Genomic DNA, 19,906 nt, shown 5'->3' with positions numbered 1-19,906 from the left:
GTTGATCCTGCCAATCCATGAGCATGGGAGATCTTTCCATCTTCTGAGATCTTCCTTAATTTCTTTCTTCAGAGATTTGAAGTTTTTATCATACAGATCTTTCACTTCCTTAGTTAGAGTCACGCCAAGATATTTTATATTATTTGTGACTATTGAGAAGGGTGTTGTTTCCCTAATTTCTTTCTCAGCCTGTTTATTCTTTGTATAGAGAAAGGCCATTGACTTGTTTGAGTTTATTTTATATCCAGCTACTTCACCGAAGCTGTTTATCAGGTTTAGGAGTTCTCTGGTAGAATTTTTAGGGTCACTTATATATACTATCATATCATCTGCAAAAAGTGATATTTTGACTTCCTCTTTTCCAATTTGTATCCCCTTGATCTCCTTTTGTTGTCGAATTGCTCTGGCTAATACTTCAAGTACTATGTTGAAAAGGTAGGGAGAAAGTGGGCAGCCTTGTCTAGTCCCTGATTTTAGTGGGATTGCTTCCAGCTTCTCTCCATTTACTTTGATGTTGGCTACTGGTTTGCTGTAGATTGCTTTTATCATGTTTAGGTATGGGCCTTGAATTCCTGATCTTTCCAAAACTTTTATCATGAATGGGTGTTGGATCTTGTCAAATGCTTTTTCTGCATCTAACGAGATGATCATGTGGTTTTTGTCTTTGAGTTTGTTTATATAATGGATTACATTGATGGATTTTCCTATATTAAACCATCCCTGCATCCCTGGAATAAAACCTACTTGGTCAGGATGGATGATTGCTTTAATGTGTTCTTGGATTCGGTTAGCGAGAATTTTATTGAGGATTTTTGCATCGATATTCATAAGAGAAATTGGTCTGAAGTTCTCTATCTTTGTTGGATCTTTCTGTGGTTTAGGTATCAGAGTAATAGTGGCTTCATAAAATGAGTTGGGTAGAGTACCTTCTACTTCTATTTTGTGAAATAGTTTGTGCAGAATTGGAATTAGATCTTCTTTGAAGGTCTGATAGAACTCTGCACTAAACCCATCTGGTCCTGGGCTTTTTTTGGTTGGGAGACTATTAATAACTGCTTCTATTTCTTTAGGTGATATGGGACTGTTTAGATGGTCAACTTGATCCTGATTCAACTTTGGTACCTGTTATCTGTCCAGAAATTTGTCCATTTCATCCAGGTTTTCCAGTTTTGTTGAGTATAGCCTTTTGTAGAAGGATCTGATGGTGTTTTGGATTTCTTCAGGATCTGTTGTTATGTCTCCCTTTTCATTTCTGATTTTGTTAATTAGGATTTTGTCCCTGTGCCCTTTAGTGAGTCTAGCTAAGGGTTTATCTATCTTGTTGATTTTCTCAAAGAACCAACTCCTCGTTTGGTTAATTCTTTGAATAGTTCTTCTTGTTTCCACTTGGTTGATTTCACCCCTGAGTTTGATTATTTCCTGCCGTCTACTCCTCTTGGGTGAATTTGCTTCCTTTTTTTCTAGGGCTTTTAGATGTGTTGTCAAGCTGCTAGTATGTGCTGTCTCCCCTTTCTTCTTGGAGGCACTCAGAGCTATGAGTTTCCCTCTTAGAAATGCTTTCATTGTGTCCCATAGGTTTGGGTACGTTGTGGCTTCATTTTCATTAAACTCTAAAAAGTCTTTAATTTCTTTCTTTATTCCTTCCTTGACCAAGGTGTCATTGAGAAGAGTGTTATTCAGTTTCCACGTGAATGTTGGCTTTCCATTATTTATGTTGTTATTGAAGATCAGTCTTAGGCCATGGTGGTCTGATAGGATACATGGGACAATTTCAATATTTTTGTATCTATTGAGGCCTGTTTTGTGACCAATTATATGGTCAATTTTGGAGAAGGTCCCGTGAGGTGCTGAGAAGAAGGTATATCCTTTTGTTTTAGGATAAAATGTTCTGTAGATATCTGTCAGGTCCATTTGTTTCATAACTTCTGTTAGTTTCACTGTGTCCCTGTTTAGTTTCTGTTTCCACGATCTGTCCTTTGAAGAAAGTGGTGTGTTGAAGTCTCCCACTATTATTGTGTGAGGTGCAATGTATGCTTTGAGCTTTACTAAAGTGTCTCTAATGAATGTGGCTGCCCTTGCATTTGGTGCGTAGATATTCAGAATTGAGAGTTCCTCTTGGAGGATTTTACCTTTGATGAGTATGAAGTGTCCCTCCTTGTCTTTTTTGATAACTTTGGGTTGGAAGTCGATTTTATCCGATATTAAAATGGCTACTCCAGCTTGTTTCTTCAGTCCATTTGCTTGGAAAATTGTTTTCCAGCCTTTCACTCTGAGGTAGTGTCTGTCTTTTTCCCTGAGATGGGTTTCCTGTAAGCAGCAGAATGTTGGGTCCTGTTTGTGTAGCCAGTCTGTTAGTCTATGTCTTTTTATTGGGGAATTGAGTCCATTGATATTAAGAGATATTAAGGAAAAGTAATTGTTGCTTCCTTTTATTTTTGTTGTTAGAGTTGGCATTCTGTTCTTGTGGCTGTCTTCTTTTTGGTTTGTTGAATGATTACTTTCTTAGTTGTTCTAGGGCATGATTTCCGTCCTTGTATTGCTTCTTTTCTGTTATTATCCTTTGAAGGGCTGGATTCGTGGAAAGATATTGTGTGAATTTGGTTTTGTCGTGGAATACTTTGGTTTCTCCATCTATGGTAATTGAGAGTTTGGCCGGGTATAGTAGCCTGGGCTGGCATTTGTGTTCTCTTAGTGTCTGTATAACATCTGTCCAGGCTCTTCTGGCTTTCATAGTCTCTGGTGAAAAGTCTGGTGTAATTCTGATAGGCCTTCCTTTATATGTTACTTGACCTTTCTCCCTTACTGCTTTTAATATTCTATCTTTATTTAGTGCATTTGTTGTTCTGATTATTATGTGTCGGGAGGAATTTCTTTTCTGGTCCAGTCTATTTGGAGTTCTGTAGGCTTCTTGTATGATCATGGGCATCTCTTTTTTTATGTTTGGGAAGTTTTCTTCTATTATTTTGTTGAAGATATTAGCTGGCCCTTTAAGTTGAAAATCTTCATTCTCATCAATTCCTATTATCCGTAGGTTTGGTCTTCTCATTGTGTCCTGGATTACCTGGATGTTTTGAGTTAGGATCCTTTTGCATTTTGTATTTTCTTTGACTGTTGTGTCGATGTTCTCTATGGAGTCTTCTGCACCTGAGATTCTCTCTTCCATTTCTTGTATTCTGTTGCTGATGCTCGCATCTATGGTTCCAGATCTCTTTCCTAGGGTTTCTATCTCCAGCGTTGCCTCGCTTTGGGTTTTCTTTATTGTGTCTACTTCCCCTTTTAGTTCTAGTATGGTTTTGTTCATTTCCATCACCTGTTTGGATGTGTTTTCCTGTTTTTCTTTAATGATTTCTACCTGTTTGGCTGTGTTTTCCTGCTTTTCTTTAAGGGCCTGTAACTCTTTAGCAGTGCTCTCCTGTAATTCTTTAAGTGACTTATGAAAGTCCTTCTTGATGTCCTCCATCATCATCATGAGAAATGTTTTTAAATCTGGGTCTAGATTTTCGGTTGTGTTGGGGTGCCCAGGACTAGGTGGGGTGGGAGTGCTGCGTTCTGATGATGGTGAGTGGTCTTGATTTCTGTTAGTAGGATTCTTACGTTTGCCTTTCGCCATCTGGTAATCTCTGAAGCTAGCTGTTTTAGTTGTCACTGTTAAGAGCTTGTTCTTCAGGTGACTCTTTTAGCCTCTATGAGCAGACCTGGAGGGTAGCACTCTCCTTAGTTTCAGTGGGCAGAGTATTCTCTGCAGGCAAGCTCTCTTCTTGCAAGGCAGGTACCCAGATATCTGGTGTTCGAACCAGACTCCTGGCAGAAGTTGTGTTCCACTCACTAGAGGTCTTAGGATCACGTGTGGAATCCTGTGTGGGCCCTTGCGGGTGTTGGGCAAGACTCTGCTGGCAAGGTAGCCCGGGGCTCGAGTCTCGAGTCGAGCGGAAGGGACTTGTGCCCCAGATCAGGCCCGGGTAGCCTGCTTCCCTATGTACCGCAGTCTCAAGTTCCGCGCGATTGGATTGGGGCAGGCGCTGTGTTCCACTCACCAGAGGTCTTAGGATCCCGTGGGGAGTCCCGTGTGGGCCCTGGCGGGTGTTGGGCAAGACTCTGCTGGCATGGAAGCCCGGGGCTCGAGCGGAAGGGACTTGTGCCCCAGATCAGGCCCGGGTAGCCTGCTTCCCTATGTACTGCAGTCTCAAGTTCCGCGCGATTGGATTGGGGAAGGCGCTGTGTTCCACTCACCAGAGGTCTTAGGATCCCGTGAGGAGTCCTGTGTGGGCCCTTGCGGGTGTTGGGCAAGACTCTGCTGGCAAGGAAGCCCGGGGCTCGAGTCGAGCGGATGGGACTTGTGCCCCAGATCAGGCCCGGGTAGCCTGCTTCCCTATGTACTGCAGTCTTAGGTTCCGCGCGATTGGATTGGGGCAGGCGCTGTGTTCCACTCACCAGAGGTCTCAGGGTCCCGTGGGGAGTCCCGTGTGGGCCCTTGCGGGTGTTGGGCAAGACTCTGCTGGCAAGGTAGCCCGGGGCTCGAGTCTCGAGTCGAGCGGAAGGGACTTGTGCCCCAGATCAAGCCCGGGTAGCCTGCTTCCCTATGTACCGCAGTCTCAAGTTCCGCGCGATTGGATTGGGGCAGGCGCTGTGTTCCACTCACCAGAGGTCTCAGGGTCCCGTGGGGAGTCCCGTGTGGGCCCTTGCGGGTGTTGGGCAAGACTCTGCTGGCAAGGAAGCCCGGGGCTCGAGTCGAGCGGAAGGGACTTGTGCCCCAGATCAGGCCCGGGTAGCCTGCTTCCCTATGTACCGCAGTCTCAAGTTCTGCGCGATTGGATTGGGGCAGGCGCTGTGTTCCACTCACCAGAGGTCTCAGGGTCCCGTGGGGAGTCCCGTGTGGGCCCTTGCGGGTGTTGGGCAAGACTCTGCTGGCAAGGTAGCCCAGGGCTCGAGTCTCGAGTCGAGCGGAAGGGACTTGTGCCCCAGATCAAGCCCGGGTAGCCTGCTTCCCTATGTACCGCAGTCTCAAGTTCCGCGCGATTGGATTGGGGCAGGCGCTGTGTTCCACTCACCAGAGGTCTCAGGGTCCCGTGGGGAGTCCCGTGTGGGCCCTTGCGGGTGTTGGGCAAGACTCTGCTGGCAAGGAAGCCCGGGGCTCGAGTCGAGCGGAAGGGACTTGTGCCCCAGATCAGGCCCGGGTAGCCTGCTTCCCTATGTACCGCAGTCTTAGGTTCCGCGCGATTGGATTGGGGCAGGCGCTGTGTTCCACTCACCAGAGGTCTTAGGGTCCCGTGGGGAGTCCCAATGGGCCCTTGCGGGTGTTGGGCAAGACTCTGCTGGCAAGGAAGCCCGGGGCTCGAGTCGAGCGGAAGGGACTTGTGCCCCAGATCAGGCCCGGTTAGCCTGCTTCCCTATGTACCGCAGTCTCAAGTTCTGCGCGATTGGATTGGGGCAGGCGCTGTGTTCCACTCACCAGAGGTCTCAGGGTCCCGTGGGGAGTCCCGTGTGGGCCCTTGCGGGTGTTGGGCAAGACTCTGCTGGCAAGGTAGCCCGGGGCTCGAGTCTCGAGTCGAGCGGAAGGGACTTGTGCCCCAGATCAAGCCCGGGTAGCCTGCTTCCCTATGTACCGCAGTCTCAAGTTCCGCGCGATTGGATTGGGGCAGGCGCTGTGTTCCACTCACCAGAGGTCTCAGGGTCCCGTGGGGAGTCCCGTGTGGGCCCTTGCGGGTGTTGGGCAAGACTCTGCTGGCAAGGAAGCCCGGGGCTCGAGTCGAGCGGAAGGGACTTGTGCCCCAGATCAGGCCCGGGTAGCCTGCTTCCCTATGTACCGCAGTCTTAGGTTCCGCGCGATTGGATTGGGGCAGGCGCTGTGTTCCATTCACCAGAGGTCTTAGGGTCCCGTGGGGAGTCCCGTGTGGGCCCTTGCGGGTGTTGGGCAAGACTCTGCTGGCAAGGAAGCCCGGGGCTCGAGTCGAGCGGACGGGACTTGTGCCCCACATCAGGCCCGGGTAGCCTGCTTCCCTGTGTACCGCAGTCTCAAGTTCTGCGCGATTGGATTGGGGCAGGCGCTGTGTTCCACTCACCAGAGGTCTCAGGGTCCCGTGGGGAGTCCCGTGTGGGCCCTTGCGGGTGTTGGGCAAGACTCTGCTGGCATGGAAGCCCGGGGCTCGAGCGGAAGGGACTTGTGCCCCAGATCAGGCCCGGGTAGCCTGCTTCCCTATGTACTGCAGTCTCAAGTTCCGCGCGATTGGATTGGGGCAGGCGCTGTGTTCCACTCACCAGAGGTCTTAGGATCCCGTGGGGAGTCCCGTGTGGGCCCTTGCGGGTGTTGGGCAAGACTCTGCTGGCATGGAAGCCCGGGGCTCGAGCGGAAGGGACTTGTGCCCCAGATCAGGCCCGGGTAGCCTGCTCCCTATGTACTGCAGTCTCAAGTTCCGCGCGATTGGATTGGGGCAGGCGCTGTGTTCCACTCACCAGAGGTCTTAGGGTCCCGTGGGGAGTCCCGTGTGGGCCCTTGCGGGTGTTGGGCAAGACTCTGCTGGCAAGGAAGCCCGGAGCTCGAGTCGAGCGGAAGGGACTTGTGCCCCAGATCAGGCCCGGGTAGCCTGCTTCCCTATGTACTGCAGTCTTAGGTTCCGCGCGATTGGATTGGGGCAGGCGCTGTGTTCCACTCACCAGAGGTCTCAGGGTCCCGTGGGGAGTCCCGTGTGGGCCCTTGCGGGTGTTGGGCAAGACTCTGCTGGCAAGGTAGCCCGGGGCTCGAGTCTCGAGTCGAGCGGAAGGGACTTGTGCCCCAGATCAAGCCCGGGTAGCCTGCTTCCCTATGTACCGCAGTCTCAAGTTCCGCGCGATTGGATTGGGGCAGGCGCTGTGTTCCACTCACCAGAGGACTCAGGGTCCCGTGGGGAGTCCCGTGTGGGCCCTTGCGGGTGTTGGGCAAGACTCTGCTGGCAAGGAAGCCCGGGGCTCGAGTCGAGCGGAAGGGACTTGTGCCCCAGATCAGGCCCGGTTAGCCTGCTTCCCTATGTACCGCAGTCTCAAGTTCTGTGCGATTGGATTGGGGCAGGCGCTGTGTTCCACTCACCAGATCTCTTAGGGTCCCGTGGGGAGTCCCGTGTGGGCCCTTGCGGGTGTTGGGCAAGACTCTGCTGGCAAGGTAGCCCGGGGCTCGAGTCTCGAGTCGAGCGGAAGGGACTTGTGCCCCAGATCAAGCCCGGGTAGCCTGCTTCCCTATGTACCGCAGTCTCAAGTTCCGCGCGATTGGATTGGGGCAGGCGCTGTGTTCCACTCACCAGAGGTCTCAGGGTCCCGTGGGGAGTCCCGTGTGGGCCCTTGCGGGTGTTGGGCAAGACTCTGCTGGCAAGGAAGCCCGGGGCTCGAGTCGAGCGGAAGGGACTTGTGCCCCAGATCAGGCCCGGGTAGCCTGCTTCCCTATGTACCGCAGTCTTAGGTTCCGCGCGATTGGATTGGGGCAGGCGCTGTGTTCCACTCACCAGAGGTCTTAGGGTCCCGTGGGGAGTCCCGTGTGGGCCCTTGCGGGTGTTGGGCAAGACTCTGCTGGCAAGGAAGCCCGGGGCTCGAGTCGAGCGGAAGGGACTTGTGCCCCAGATCAGGCCCGGGTAGCCTGCTTCCCTATTACCGCAGTCTCAAGTTCTGCGCGATTGGATTGGGGCAGGCGCTGTGTTCCACTCACCAGAGGTCTCAGGGTCCCGTGGGGAGTCCCGTGTGGGCCCTTGCGGGTGTTGGGCAAGACTCTGCTGGCAAGGTAGCCCGGGGCTCGAGTCTCGAGTCGAGCGGAAGGGACTTGTGCCCCAGATCAGGCCCGGGTAGCCTGCTTCCCTATGTACCGCAGTCTCAAGTTCTGCGCGATTGGATTGGGGCAGGCGCTGTGTTCCACTCACCAGAGGTCTTAGGATCCCGTGGGGAGTCCCGTGTGGGCCCTTGCGGGTGTTGGGCAAGACTCTGCTGGCATGGAAGCCCGGGGCTCGAGCGGAAGGGACTTGTTCCCCAGATCAGGCCCGGGTAGCCTGCTTCCCTATGTACTGCAGTCTCAAGTTCCGCGCGATTGGATTGGGGCAGGCGCTGTGTTCCACTCACCAGAGGTCTTAGGATCCCGTGGGGAGTCCCGTGTGGGCCCTTGCGGGTGTTGGGCAAGACTCTGCTGGCAAGGAAGCCCGGGGCTCGAGTCGAGCGGAAGGGACTTGTGCCCCAGATCAGGCCCGGGTAGCCTGCTTCCCTATGTACTGCAGTCTTAGGTTCCGCGCGATTGGATTGGGGCAGGCGCTGTGTTCCACTCACCAGAGGTCTTAGGGTCCCGTGGGGAGTCCCGTGTGGGCCCTTGCGGGTGTTGGGCAAGACTCTGCTGGCAATGAATTTTATGTTTTAGGCAACGTTTGTAGCACGACCCCAGGGTATTGGTGCTTTCTTCTGTGACTTCAGTTCCAGCCTTTGAGCTGGGTGTGTTGGTATGCAGCATCTCGGTTGCTCCCGTTCTATTGTCCCAGGGGGGCAGCATTAAAACATTCTTCATATAATGATGGGAATGCTCTCGCCATGTGGTGGGTGCACATCTTACCTATGGCTTTCTCCTTCTCCAGAGAACATTATCTAAATTTTTATTTTGAAATCGATCCTTTTCTCCAAGTTTGTTGCTCTCTTATCACTGCTAGTTACTGAGACAGAGAGCTCACCTTGGAAAAAAGAAGCTAAGGAAAAATAAAATTCCCTGTCCTGTGCACTGTCCTCTCTAGAATTTTCTGTGATGTTCACCCCTGGTGATGTTTCAAGTTTGAATCTTCTAGTAAGTGGTTTTATGTAGACTCTTGGCTTTATTCCAATGATGTGGTTAGTTCCTGTATAACCCACGTCATTTTCTCCATTGCTGATATCGTGGTGAATATGCAGTGCTGCTGCAGTAGTGAGCAGGATATATGTCTTGTGGCTGACTACCATCTATAGTTTGCTCAGACATCCTCTCTTCTCTTTGCTGTGCCTTGGTTTCTAGCATCCTATCCTAGAAGCCGTGGTCACATGTATTTGCCTGGGCTGCAACAAATTTTATTGCTTCTGATAACTTTCATCATTGGAATGATTACTGGCTGGGGTTTTTGAGAAATCACACCTGTGCTTACCCTGTTCATAAAGTGCCTTGCAAGATCTCAAGGTACATTGCCAGTCTATCTCGCTGTATCTGACACAATCCGTGTCACTGAGAACAGTTGATGCCTCTCTTGATCTTGGCTTGAGGTGTCTTTTACTTCTCCCTGAAGACCAACCAAGCATTTTCTTGGAATTTTAAACTGTATTGACCAAGGCAAGCAGGGAGCTAATGGGGGATGCTCTTTCACTCTTGATTGGTCAAGTTGTAAAGCTAAGTTTCTAAGTGTTTAGACAAAAATATTTCCAGTGGTGATAAAGAACGTCTCTCCTCGTGTGTTGCAGGTGGGAATGAGATCTCGAAATCAAGGTGGAGAAAGTTCATCTAATGGGCATGTCTCCTGCCCCAAGCCCTCCATCATCAGCAGTGATGGTGGTAAGGGACCCTCAGAAGATGCAAAAAAGAACAAGGCAAATCGGAAGGGGGAGGATGATGTCATGGCTTCCGGAACCGTCAAACGCCACCTCAAGCCATCAGGAGAGAGTGAGAAAAAGACTAAGAAGCCTCTGGAGTTATCCAAGGAGGACCTCATCCAGCTCCTGAGCATCATGGAAGGGGAGCTGCAGGTAGAGTCAGTTCCTGTGCTGCCTGTTCCCAACCTAGAGAGAAAGGAATATCAACCTGTCCCTCGCTGGACTGAGAGCACCACCGGGGAAGGGGGCTTACCATCCTCAGTTATGTCTAAAGCCTAGTGTTGGCACAGGTTCTCACTGAATAAGCATCTGTTTAAAGAACAACAAATGACCAAGTGCTAATTCCATCTTCCAGCTTCTCTGGAAGCATAAGGTTTCGTCGTGATATAATTCAGCAATCATTTAATACCGATTCTAGAAAGAGGCTATCTGATTTGGACAGGGCTCTGATGGAAAGATGTAGAAATGTTAGAGACAGAAAAATGGCGTGCTGCAATAAGTACTTGTGTGCTTCTTCTAGGAGGGAGTGACAGTGGGCAACAGAAGTGGAGCTTTGTAGAAGCCAGCCTTTCTGCTATTATCTGGTTTCATTTCTTTGTAACTCAGAAAGTGTTCTGACATGCCACAGGAGTCAAGGCACAGTGACTAGAACAGCACACCGTGAAGTACCCGAATGGTTTCCCAAAGCATTTTCAAGTCTGTTACTTCATTTGATGTTGGTAACTTGGAGGAATAGTTGTTAAGTGTTGGGTAAATGAAGAAGCTGAGGTTAGGAGCCTTGATCCGGCTTGTCCAGATCTCATCTCAGCTCTTGGTTCAGCAATCTTTCTGCTCATCCACGGCATTTTTTTCTGGCTTTCATCAACCTGGACTCTTCCAGTAAGTGTGTGTTTTGGAAGACGCAGGAAACAGTGCAAGTTTTCTTGAATTTTTGAGCTTAACACAATTGTATTTCTGACAGTAAGGGGAAGAGTGACTTTTCCCCCAAGGACAGGATGACTTAAGAATGGAGTTACTGTTTTCAGCTTTTGTTAGTTTTGTTAGCATGCAGAAGCCTCCAAGGAAATACTAGCAACTCTATGAAGTGAACCTCCATTGCTATACAGCTGCTGTTAGTAGTTCAAGGGAAACTTGCAGCCTTCCCCTAACTAGTGTGGCTTCTACATTCCTCTTCCCATCTGTGTGTGAATGTTAAGATAAGAGAGTCTCTGGGGTAGAGAGAAATATAAATCATACATAACTAAAGTTTCAAAACTACAAATACTGCTGAACAAAATTATATTTAAGTTTCATGGCAAAAGGAAAGCTTCCCAGACACAACCATTACTAAACATAACGTCACCACTCCTGGATAGAAGTGGTTCTTGTTTCGTTGAGTAGCATTTATTGGATAGAGTTGAGTGATGACCCCAGCTGTGCCCAGTGGTACCTGATGCCTGAGTACAGTGAGAGTGTGTGTGCCTGTTGGAGCAACAGCATCTTCTTGCCTCATTTCACTCACACTGGCTACTATGAATCTGTGGCTCCTGCGGACGCTTCTCTCTATAGAAGGCTGTCACATCATGGTGGACTCTGTAAGGCCACTCCTGTGGCTTTTAGGGACATAGTGGTGCTAAGTGTCATTCTAGATGGCTATGTAAAAGATACACTCACACTCCAGGGAACATGAAGGAAGTAGACAAATGTCCCAAAGACAGGTGTTTTCATTTATCTCTTTGAGTTATGAATCCTTATCATGGATACTTCCCTTACATGAATTCCTAGGCAGTTATGAAAAAGAAAAAAAGTAAAATGTGTACAGTGTCATTCAGCTGCTGGGAGAGGAGGGAAGGGAAGGGGAAATGAAAGGCCCAGTATTTCACAGAGTTCCAAGGTGATTTAAATCACAAGCAAACCATCAGACTCACCCATGCAAAGGCACCTATGAAGGTATTTGTAAATGGACATTTTGCAAGGTTTCATTTGTTTAAGAGGAGAGTGGTCTTGTATTTAGAGACTAGACACATTCTTGTAGTAGACATTTGTCCTTTCTTAGCACTATCACCTCCCCCAGCCATAATTCCTGCATTTGGGGTCTTCCATGCTCCCGCTGAACTCTTGTGATGTATCCTTCCTCCTTCCTCCTGGCAGAATCTTCCCCGCCTTGTTCTCTCCCAGATTCCCACTCCCCTCGCCGGATGTCCCACCCTCTTTTATTGTCTAGTTATTGGCTTTTCCAGATTTTATTGACATGGCAGAAAATAAATGGTGAGCATTGTTTATACAAAGTCAAGACAGGAGATTCTTGACATAAGCATTACAACACCACATCCTGGATTAAAATCAGATAGAGCAATAGAGAGATCAGCATTTGAATAGTAAGAGGACACTCTTTATATTGCACACAATAACAATATGCCTACACAAATGTGCGTTGGGAAGTACTGTAGGGATGGCTCAACATTCAAGGAGCAATTAATTAGTGTGTTGTTTCTCAAATTTCCATTGGCCACCAGTTTGACTATGGGCTGGTCGTCTGAGTCCAATGCCCTTACTCCACAGATGACCTCCGGAGGTTCTATGTAATATTGGGACTTTAATGCAAACTAGGGATGCCTTATTCCTTCTTCTTTATAGCACAAACAGTAATGCCCCAGGCCCCAGGAGGGTCAACCCTCTAGTCACATAGATCTAAATTCCTTGTCTCACATGCAGTCCAACATCCTGCCTGTCTTATCACTTGCACCCTGAGGAAAGTTCACATTTGAATTTTGGGATCTTCATATTTACCCTTGATCTCCAGAATTTCCTCCATGTAAATTCATATGTAAACCCATAAATCAAAGACATTATGTGGAAAGATACTTTTTTCCCAAAGATTTACTATTATATCTAAGTACACTGTAGCTGTCTTCAGACATAATAGAAGAGGGCATCAGATCTCATTACGGATGGTTGTGAGCCACTATGTGGTTGCTGGGATTTGAACTCAGAACCTTCGGAAGAGCAGGCAGTGCTCTTAACCACTGAGCCATCTTCTCCAGCCTGGAAAGATCCTTTTTTTCAGCAAGAAAAACTGAAGAATTCCTTTTCATCAGGGGGACAGAATGAGTTCAGAGCCCAAGGTTTGGTGTGTTGCAAATATTAAAAGTGGGGGCCAGTGAAGAAGCCACATCCTGGGTACTATGTAAATCTGGGGTGGGGGTGGAGGGTTGTATTTGCTGCGCACTGGCTGGTGTTCATTCAATGAAGTGGTGTAACCAGGAGGCCTTGGGGTGGGGGTGGGGGTGGAAACCAGGTCGATAGGTCAAAGGAAGTAGGGTGATATACAGAAAAATGGGCTTGCAGAGTCTAGGGAAGAAGACAATGATGAGGTCTGTTAGAGAAGAGAATCTTTCAGATTTTTCACTGCCGCACTTAAGGGGTTGTAAGCTGCTGTCTCAGCACCAAATCCTGGCATCAGGGCTCTGGGCTGGTTTCCGTTACTACAGTTCTATCCTTGACTGTTCCAGCAACACGTGCTTTCTAATAAATTGGAACATTTTTTTTTCTCTCTCTGGGTGAAAAACTAGTTACATTTTTCCCAGACCGAACTGAAAGTAATGAAACTGTACACCCAGCCCGTGGCTTGGGTACCATGATTCATTTCTCCTTGTATTTATTCTAAAATTGTACTTTAAGAATCCAGTCAACTTGGCTGTATTAAACCCAACAAAACTTCAAAGGAAGCAGTACTCTCATCTTAAAAACCACACTACAAAAGACTTGGCAAAAGGGCATTCTTATAAAGTAAGTCAAAGCCAGGACATGGATAAATTATTTTTCTTCACTCAAAAAAGCATTTTACATTGTAAATTCTCTTGGCAGCATATCTATTTCAATACATTTGGGGAGGACTGCCCTCAGATTGTATCTCATTATTTCCTCCCTGCATATACAGAGATAGGGAGAAAAGTAGATAACATACAATTAGATCATGTGTCAGAATACCATTGGCTTTTGTGTTTTGCTGGCTAAGTCACACAGGCAGTGGCACACTGAGAAAAATCAAGCCTTTGGCCACTGGCAGAAGGTGATGTATCTCAAATGTGGTTTATGAAACAACAAAATAGACATCAGGACTTTAGCTCTGCTCTTTTGGAATGTCTGGCCATTTTCTTTAATATTGTTCACTAGCTCATCTCTACTTGTACATCTCCTGGAGGGAGCATGCTCTCTGCACTTCTTCCTCACCAAGGCGGTTCGCCATCCTTAGAACTTAAGTGCTAGAGACTGACTTGCAGAACTTGAGGAACACTGTTATGGGGGAGGTGCAAACGCCCAGGGTGTTTCAGACTTACACCCTCCTTATCTCAGCCTGAGGTGTCAAAGAACGGAGAGTCTGTCAGTCAGATGACAAGGAACTCTGATGGGAGAAGACTGAAGCTGTCTTTATGAATGGAATCATTGGAAATGCTTTCAGAATGATCCCCCACAATTCTAAGCCCACTATCAGTGAGGAGAGGCAGGGAGGGGAGGTAAAGAAATAGAGTGGTGTCTCTGGGAAATCTAGGAATTTGGAAAAAAATGGTTAAGCGTCATTTAAATCTGATATATACACACAGACATTGTGGTGCTGGTGGCGGGGCTAAAATCTTTCCTCTTTAGCTGAGCAGCAAAACATGTTTCACACAATGAAGACCCTTAGAACACACCTTAACCTCTTTCATTGAAACCACCACATCACTTTTCTCCACTTTGAGCTTTCTTTAAGAGACAGTGTGACTTGAATGCTAAATCCTATGGAGAAGTTCGGTAGAAGTTTTCAAAGGTTTGCTATTTGGCCCTCGAATGTTAAGTCTAGACCTCTGTTCAGTCCCCAGTGTATGAAGGCGGATTTCCTACCTTCTAGTGTGACTGTTGTCAGTAAACTTGGCTAATAAAGTGACTTGCATAAGTTTGAGGGAGGAAAGCAGAGAAAGAATAACAGTTAGAGGGGAGATATGGCAGGGAAGGTGTTCAGTGATTAAAGGACTTCATGTTATTGACAGGTTAAGAGGTTACAGAACCAGAAAGGAGCAATGCCAAGAACACAGGCAGAGAAGGATCGCTGGTGACAGAATCTTGGAGGAGACAGAAGAAAGGGAACCAAAGTCATAATTTGGGAGTTGACCTGGATCCTGGCCTTCAAATGGAGGGAAACCCCTCATCTTCTGTGTGACAAGAGTATGAAAGATTTACATCTCAGGGGAAGACAGTTGAAAGAGCTCTCTGACAAGTTTGCTTTTCTCATTCAAGCGAAGTGACGTCCCGTCCACTGACAGGTGCTGAGAGCTAATCAATGGTCGCTAAGAGAATCCAGCACGCACTGAATCACTGCCCAAGGTGGCGGCCAGGTGTTATCAGATAGCAGATTATCAGATATCCTGCATATCAGATACTTACATTAGAATTCATAACGGTAGTAAAATTACAGTTATGAAGTAGCAAAAAGAATTTTTTTATGGGGATCACCTACAGTAGCAATGAAATACTTTTACTGTTGGGGGTAACAACAACATGAAGATCTGTCTTAAAGGGTCACAGCATTAAGAAGGTTGAGAACCAGTGTGTTAGAGGAAGATTGTCATGGATAATGTGGCCACGTATGTACAGAAAGTGAGGCTGCATTTGCAGTCATAACTGGCCTTTTTAAAAGGAGACACAGTGCATGGTGTTGAATTGAGGGTTAAAGGTCTGAGTGGCTACAGTGAACAGACAAGGTCAGGAAGCAGACGGTGTGGTGAGGAACAGCCAGCTGGGAAGAGCTATTGGGCTGAATTATTGGGCCAACAGAGAATGTTTAAGAAAGGGCTGGAGAGACTGGAGATCTATGGACTCTTGGTCCATAGGCTTTGATGTGAAGCTGACATAACCAACACAGGGTATTGAGTGTGGTCTTGGAAGCAGCAGTGAAGGTAGTTGGAGTCACTGGCATTAAGGAAAGGTGAAGTTAGGATGTTGACTAAGCCTTCCATTGAATGTTGAAACCCAGGAGGAGGGCAGATTTGGAACAGAGAACAAGTCTGTATCATTGGTCAAAAATGAAAGCTGGGGACAGCAGGTCAGCAGATGACTGCACAGACTGGCCAAAGTATTTGTCTTGATTATGTCATTCTGTTGCTTAAGAATTTGTGTGACAGCCTTTATTAGACTTTATTAGATCGAAACTGAAATTGCTTAGGCTGGTTGGTACAATCTGTTAACTATCTAATCCTTAGCTATGAAAAGGCATTCTGAGTGTTCCTGGAAAGAGCCATTCCTATCCAGATATGCAGGCTGTACACTCTTTCACATCATTGACCCACACTTATCGATACAAACTCAAACACTATCACCATCGGAAGGGGGAATTTATCTTTTTCTCTCATACTGAGAATACTTGCAGGAAACTTGGTCTTTGGGGAAATTGTGGTGTATTATCCTGCGCTTTTTAAAGCCAGCTTATATTTATTTAGTGACTAGCAGAGGCTTACCTTCGTTGTTAAGTCTTTTATAATCCCTTACTCTCCAACACCTGCCTCTGTTCTGCTAAGGAATCCGTCATGATTTTGATACGTGTGAATCATAGAATCTCATCTATACACATTCTGTATGTCTTATAGACTTACATTGTGTTGCCAAAAAAAAAAAAAAAAAAAAAAACCAAACCAAAACACAACAACAAAAAAATCTTTAAAGGACAGAGGGACTAGAAAGGGGTTGGTCATATACCATCATTGATAATCTATTGGTTATTGGTAGTCTCAAATTGTTCTAATTTTATACACCTTGTGATGTATTTATAAGATCAACTTTTAGTGTATGTATGTAGTGTATGCATGGATAAATGTTTGTGTGTTGTGTGTGTACACACATGTGTGTTTATGCTCATGGAAGAATTTTACCAGGAGAGCTGTACTTTCCAGCCCAAGATTGATGTTTTAGTGTCTTCAAAGAACTTGAATAATATAAAGAACAGCATCATTTACAAAATCATGCAATTTTTCCATTCCTGGTAATGGTCATAAATATGCAATGTTATTTCTAACCACACATGCTCAGGGTTGTTTTGTTTGTTTGTTTGCTTGGTTGGTTGGTTTGTTGTTGGTTTTGATTATATTTTTGGGGGAAGGAGCAGTCTTTAATTACATGTATGTGTTTGTATGCAAGCATATCTGTGCAGGTGTCTGAGGCCTTGGGTCCTGTGTAGCTAGCGTTTCAGGCCTCTGGGAGGCACCTGAGGCCACGAGGATACTGAGAAATGGATTCAGGTCCCCTGCAGCACTGTGCACCGGTGACTGCTCACCCAGTCCTCCAAACCCCATTTTGGTCGTCTTTAAAAAGAGCTGACATACTTCACTGTAGATGAGGGTAGTCCACTGAGATGGAATCACTTAGTGCAGCCAGGCACAACAGGCTCTTCTCACAGGGATGCTATATATCACCTTTCTCTTTGGCAATAGCTTTTCTTTTCCTAAATGAGCTCCATTTGTCACAAGGTGTGGCCTCCTATAGAATCTCTGTGCCTCTAAAGTGCTGGACTTCAGTTAGCCTTTCTGGCTTCTTAACTCCATGACTCACATGCTCTCAGTCTGCTTCATCTTTTGCATCTCAGGCTGAGGTCATCTTGAGCAAGGGACCCAGTGAAATCTCACACCACTGACATGATCAGTGTGCTGAGAAAGGCATGTCTTTGCTGGGTTCAGGAGGCAGAAAGGCAGGCTGCCTTCTAATTAAAACCAAGACCACATCTGACCTTTTGTTGGCTACAAAGCCTCAGAATCTCGTGGCGGTATTGTCTGCATTTTGACAAAGAGCTCTTCTGTCTGCTTTTCCCTTTTTGTGGTAGAATATGTTCGGCGTTCCTAATATGATCAGAGTCTGCAGGGAGGACAATATATTCACTGTCAGTACAGGGCAGAACTTTGGTTTAATTGTGAAGTGTGGGGGAAAGCATTATTAATGAAGAAAATCTCGCAAAAATGCTCGTGTTGTTTGGTAGGATCTGGACAGGAGAAAACACTCGGGGGGAGGGGGAGGTTCCTTTCTTCTGTGACCCACCTTTCTATCAGTGAAAATGAACTCAGTTATTCCAATGAGCAAACTCTATCTAAATATTCTAATTATCTATGTAAAAATCCCCCATTATGTTGAATATATATATATATATGTGTGTGTGTGTGTGTGTGTGTGTGTGTGTGTGTGTGTGTGTATTTGTTGTATGGAGCCAATTTTAAGTAAAATCAGGGTATGTGCAGCTGTTGGAAGGAGCATATTAAATAGACTTGGAATATAACAGGCTCCCGACTTTAGAATGGCTTCCAGGGAGACATCAAGTACACATCTGCACTCCCATGTGTGCTTTTGTTGGGTATCCACTAGAGAAGACTGCTTGGATATGGATTTAAGCCAATAATAGTCTTTATTAGTCAGCTAGCTACTACACTGGGTGCTTGAGATTCTAGTATAGCTGTGAGCCTTTCTCAGGGTGAGCTTTTAAGCATAAAACAAAACAAAACAAAACAAAACAAAACAAAACAAAACATATTCTGGTTGATAAACTTCAGTTAACAAGAACAGTTTGCCAGAAGGGGAACTATAGAAATCAAAAAAGCAAGGTTGGTACATTTAGAGACTTTCTCAGGTTTTTGTTTTGGCTAGTGGTGCTGTCTATGGTGGTGCTGAGTCTTAAAGTTTAAATGGATGGTACTTCTATTGTGGAGTCAGCTTGCCAAGGTCTGGGGCCCTGTTATACTTCAGCTCAGCCAAGAGCTAGACCTGTGCTACACACTGGAACTTCGGATGAAGACAGCAATATTTTATACTTGCCCCCACCTGTATGGTAATCACTAGCCACATGCAGTTTTGTAGTTACTTGAAATGTAGCTAATTAAGCTGAGAAGTTGTATTTTGACTTTTGTTTAATGCTAATTTAAAAAAAATATGTTGTCTTATTTGTTTTATACTGTGTGAATGAATACACGTGTTTCTGTGTGAGTTTGTGCGCATGCATACAGTGCCTGTGGAAGCCAGAAGAGGGCATCGGCTGCCCTGGAGCTAGAGTTATAGGTGCTCCTTAGCTGCTCATGATGACTGTGGGACTTGAACTCCGGTCCTCTGGAAGAGCAGTGCGTGCTCTCACTTTGAGTCATCTCTCCAGTTTCAGTTGCTAATTAATCTGACATTAAGCAGCCACATGTATGTAGCACAGGGCTGGTGCCACGGCATCCATGCTTGGCAGGCCCTTAGCTGATACTGAACCTAGGGCAGAGGGGAAAGTCCTGACTAGAGAGAGATTAGAGTCCTGGGTACAAAGAAGAACCTGGTGTGTCATGGATTCAAGGGAGGAGACAACTTCAGAAGACCAAAGGTCAGGCAGAGGTCCCTGGTCTGAGCTGCTGCCCTGGGCTATGTTGATGTCTTAGGGCTGTGCAGAACTGCCCCACCCCTCACCTGGACTGGAGGCATGAGATGAGAACTGATCTACCCTCTAGCCAGTTAGTTGCAGTGCTCTAGAGAGCAGCCCTGCACATTGCCCAGGAAGAACAGTAGACCTGGTCCTGGTTGCAGGGATTGTTAGTGAGCTGACCAAAGGGTAGAAGTGTGGGAGAGCTGGATCTGCCATTTGTCTCCTGTAGAGTGACAAGGGTGAGGGAGAGATGCTCTTCTCCCCACATGCCCCTCATCACCTGTGGCAGGTTGGAGACCTGGCCCTTGGATCTTGAGACCTGGCCCTGCCCCTCACCAGCTACAGCACTTGGGAGAGCAGGCTCAACACCCCAGCCCTGCACCTCGACTGGGCAGCACAGGACAGTATCAAGGTTGTGAGAGTGGTAGAGCTGGCTCTATCCCTCTGCCTCTCACTGGCAGTGGCACTGGATGGGCATGGACCAGCCATAGTGACTCTTCAGTGGTGTGGTGGTGTGAGTGGAGGTGAGCTGGTGGGCTGACCAGCTCAGGTACTTCTCAGGCCCACATCCAGGGCTTTGAATTGTCCCATCCCAACATCTACCCCTCCAATGAACTGCTGGAATACATGAAAGAGCTGGTCCTACAGAACCAAAGCTGCAGGATCTCCATGACACAGGGCAACAACAGGGTATCCCAGAGGATAGCCAGTGATGTTCCAGTACTGGAACCTCAGATAGAGCATCAGAAGCCAGGAGCCTGTACCAGATCAATGAGCCATTACAATTAACATGCATATGCAAAGAAGTATAGACAAAAGGGTATATACTGTGGGATACACTGACACACTACAGATTACACAACCAGATTTCTCCCCCTCTGTTGGTGGGGAGGAAGCAAGGGTGGAGGGATGGGTATGAGGGGAGAGGGAGATGGGTGGGATTGGAGTGCTTGATGTGAAATTCAGGAAGAA

At 47.1% G+C, this 19,906-nt stretch overlaps 1 protein-coding gene across 4 annotated transcripts in view; it reads left to right on the top strand.

Annotated features, from left to right (window-relative positions):
• Positions 1–19,906, top strand: part of Filip1 (filamin A interacting protein 1) — a 207,834-nt gene that overhangs the window by 104,958 nt on the left and 82,970 nt on the right. For all 4 annotated transcript variants that reach the window (XM_006511443.4, NM_001357352.1, NM_001081243.2 and 1 more), the window contains exon 2: positions 9,418–9,699. In XM_006511443.4, coding sequence (XP_006511506.1) covers positions 9,424–9,699 — 276 coding nt within the window. In that variant the 5' untranslated portion in view covers positions 9,418–9,423. The remainder of the gene's footprint in view (positions 1–9,417; positions 9,700–19,906) is intronic.

Source organism: Mus musculus, chromosome 9, assembly GCF_000001635.26.
Source record: "Mus musculus strain C57BL/6J chromosome 9, GRCm38.p6 C57BL/6J".
NCBI lineage: Eukaryota > Metazoa > Chordata > Mammalia > Rodentia > Muridae > Mus > Mus musculus.
This window is presented reverse-complemented; position numbering and strand designations above follow the sequence as displayed.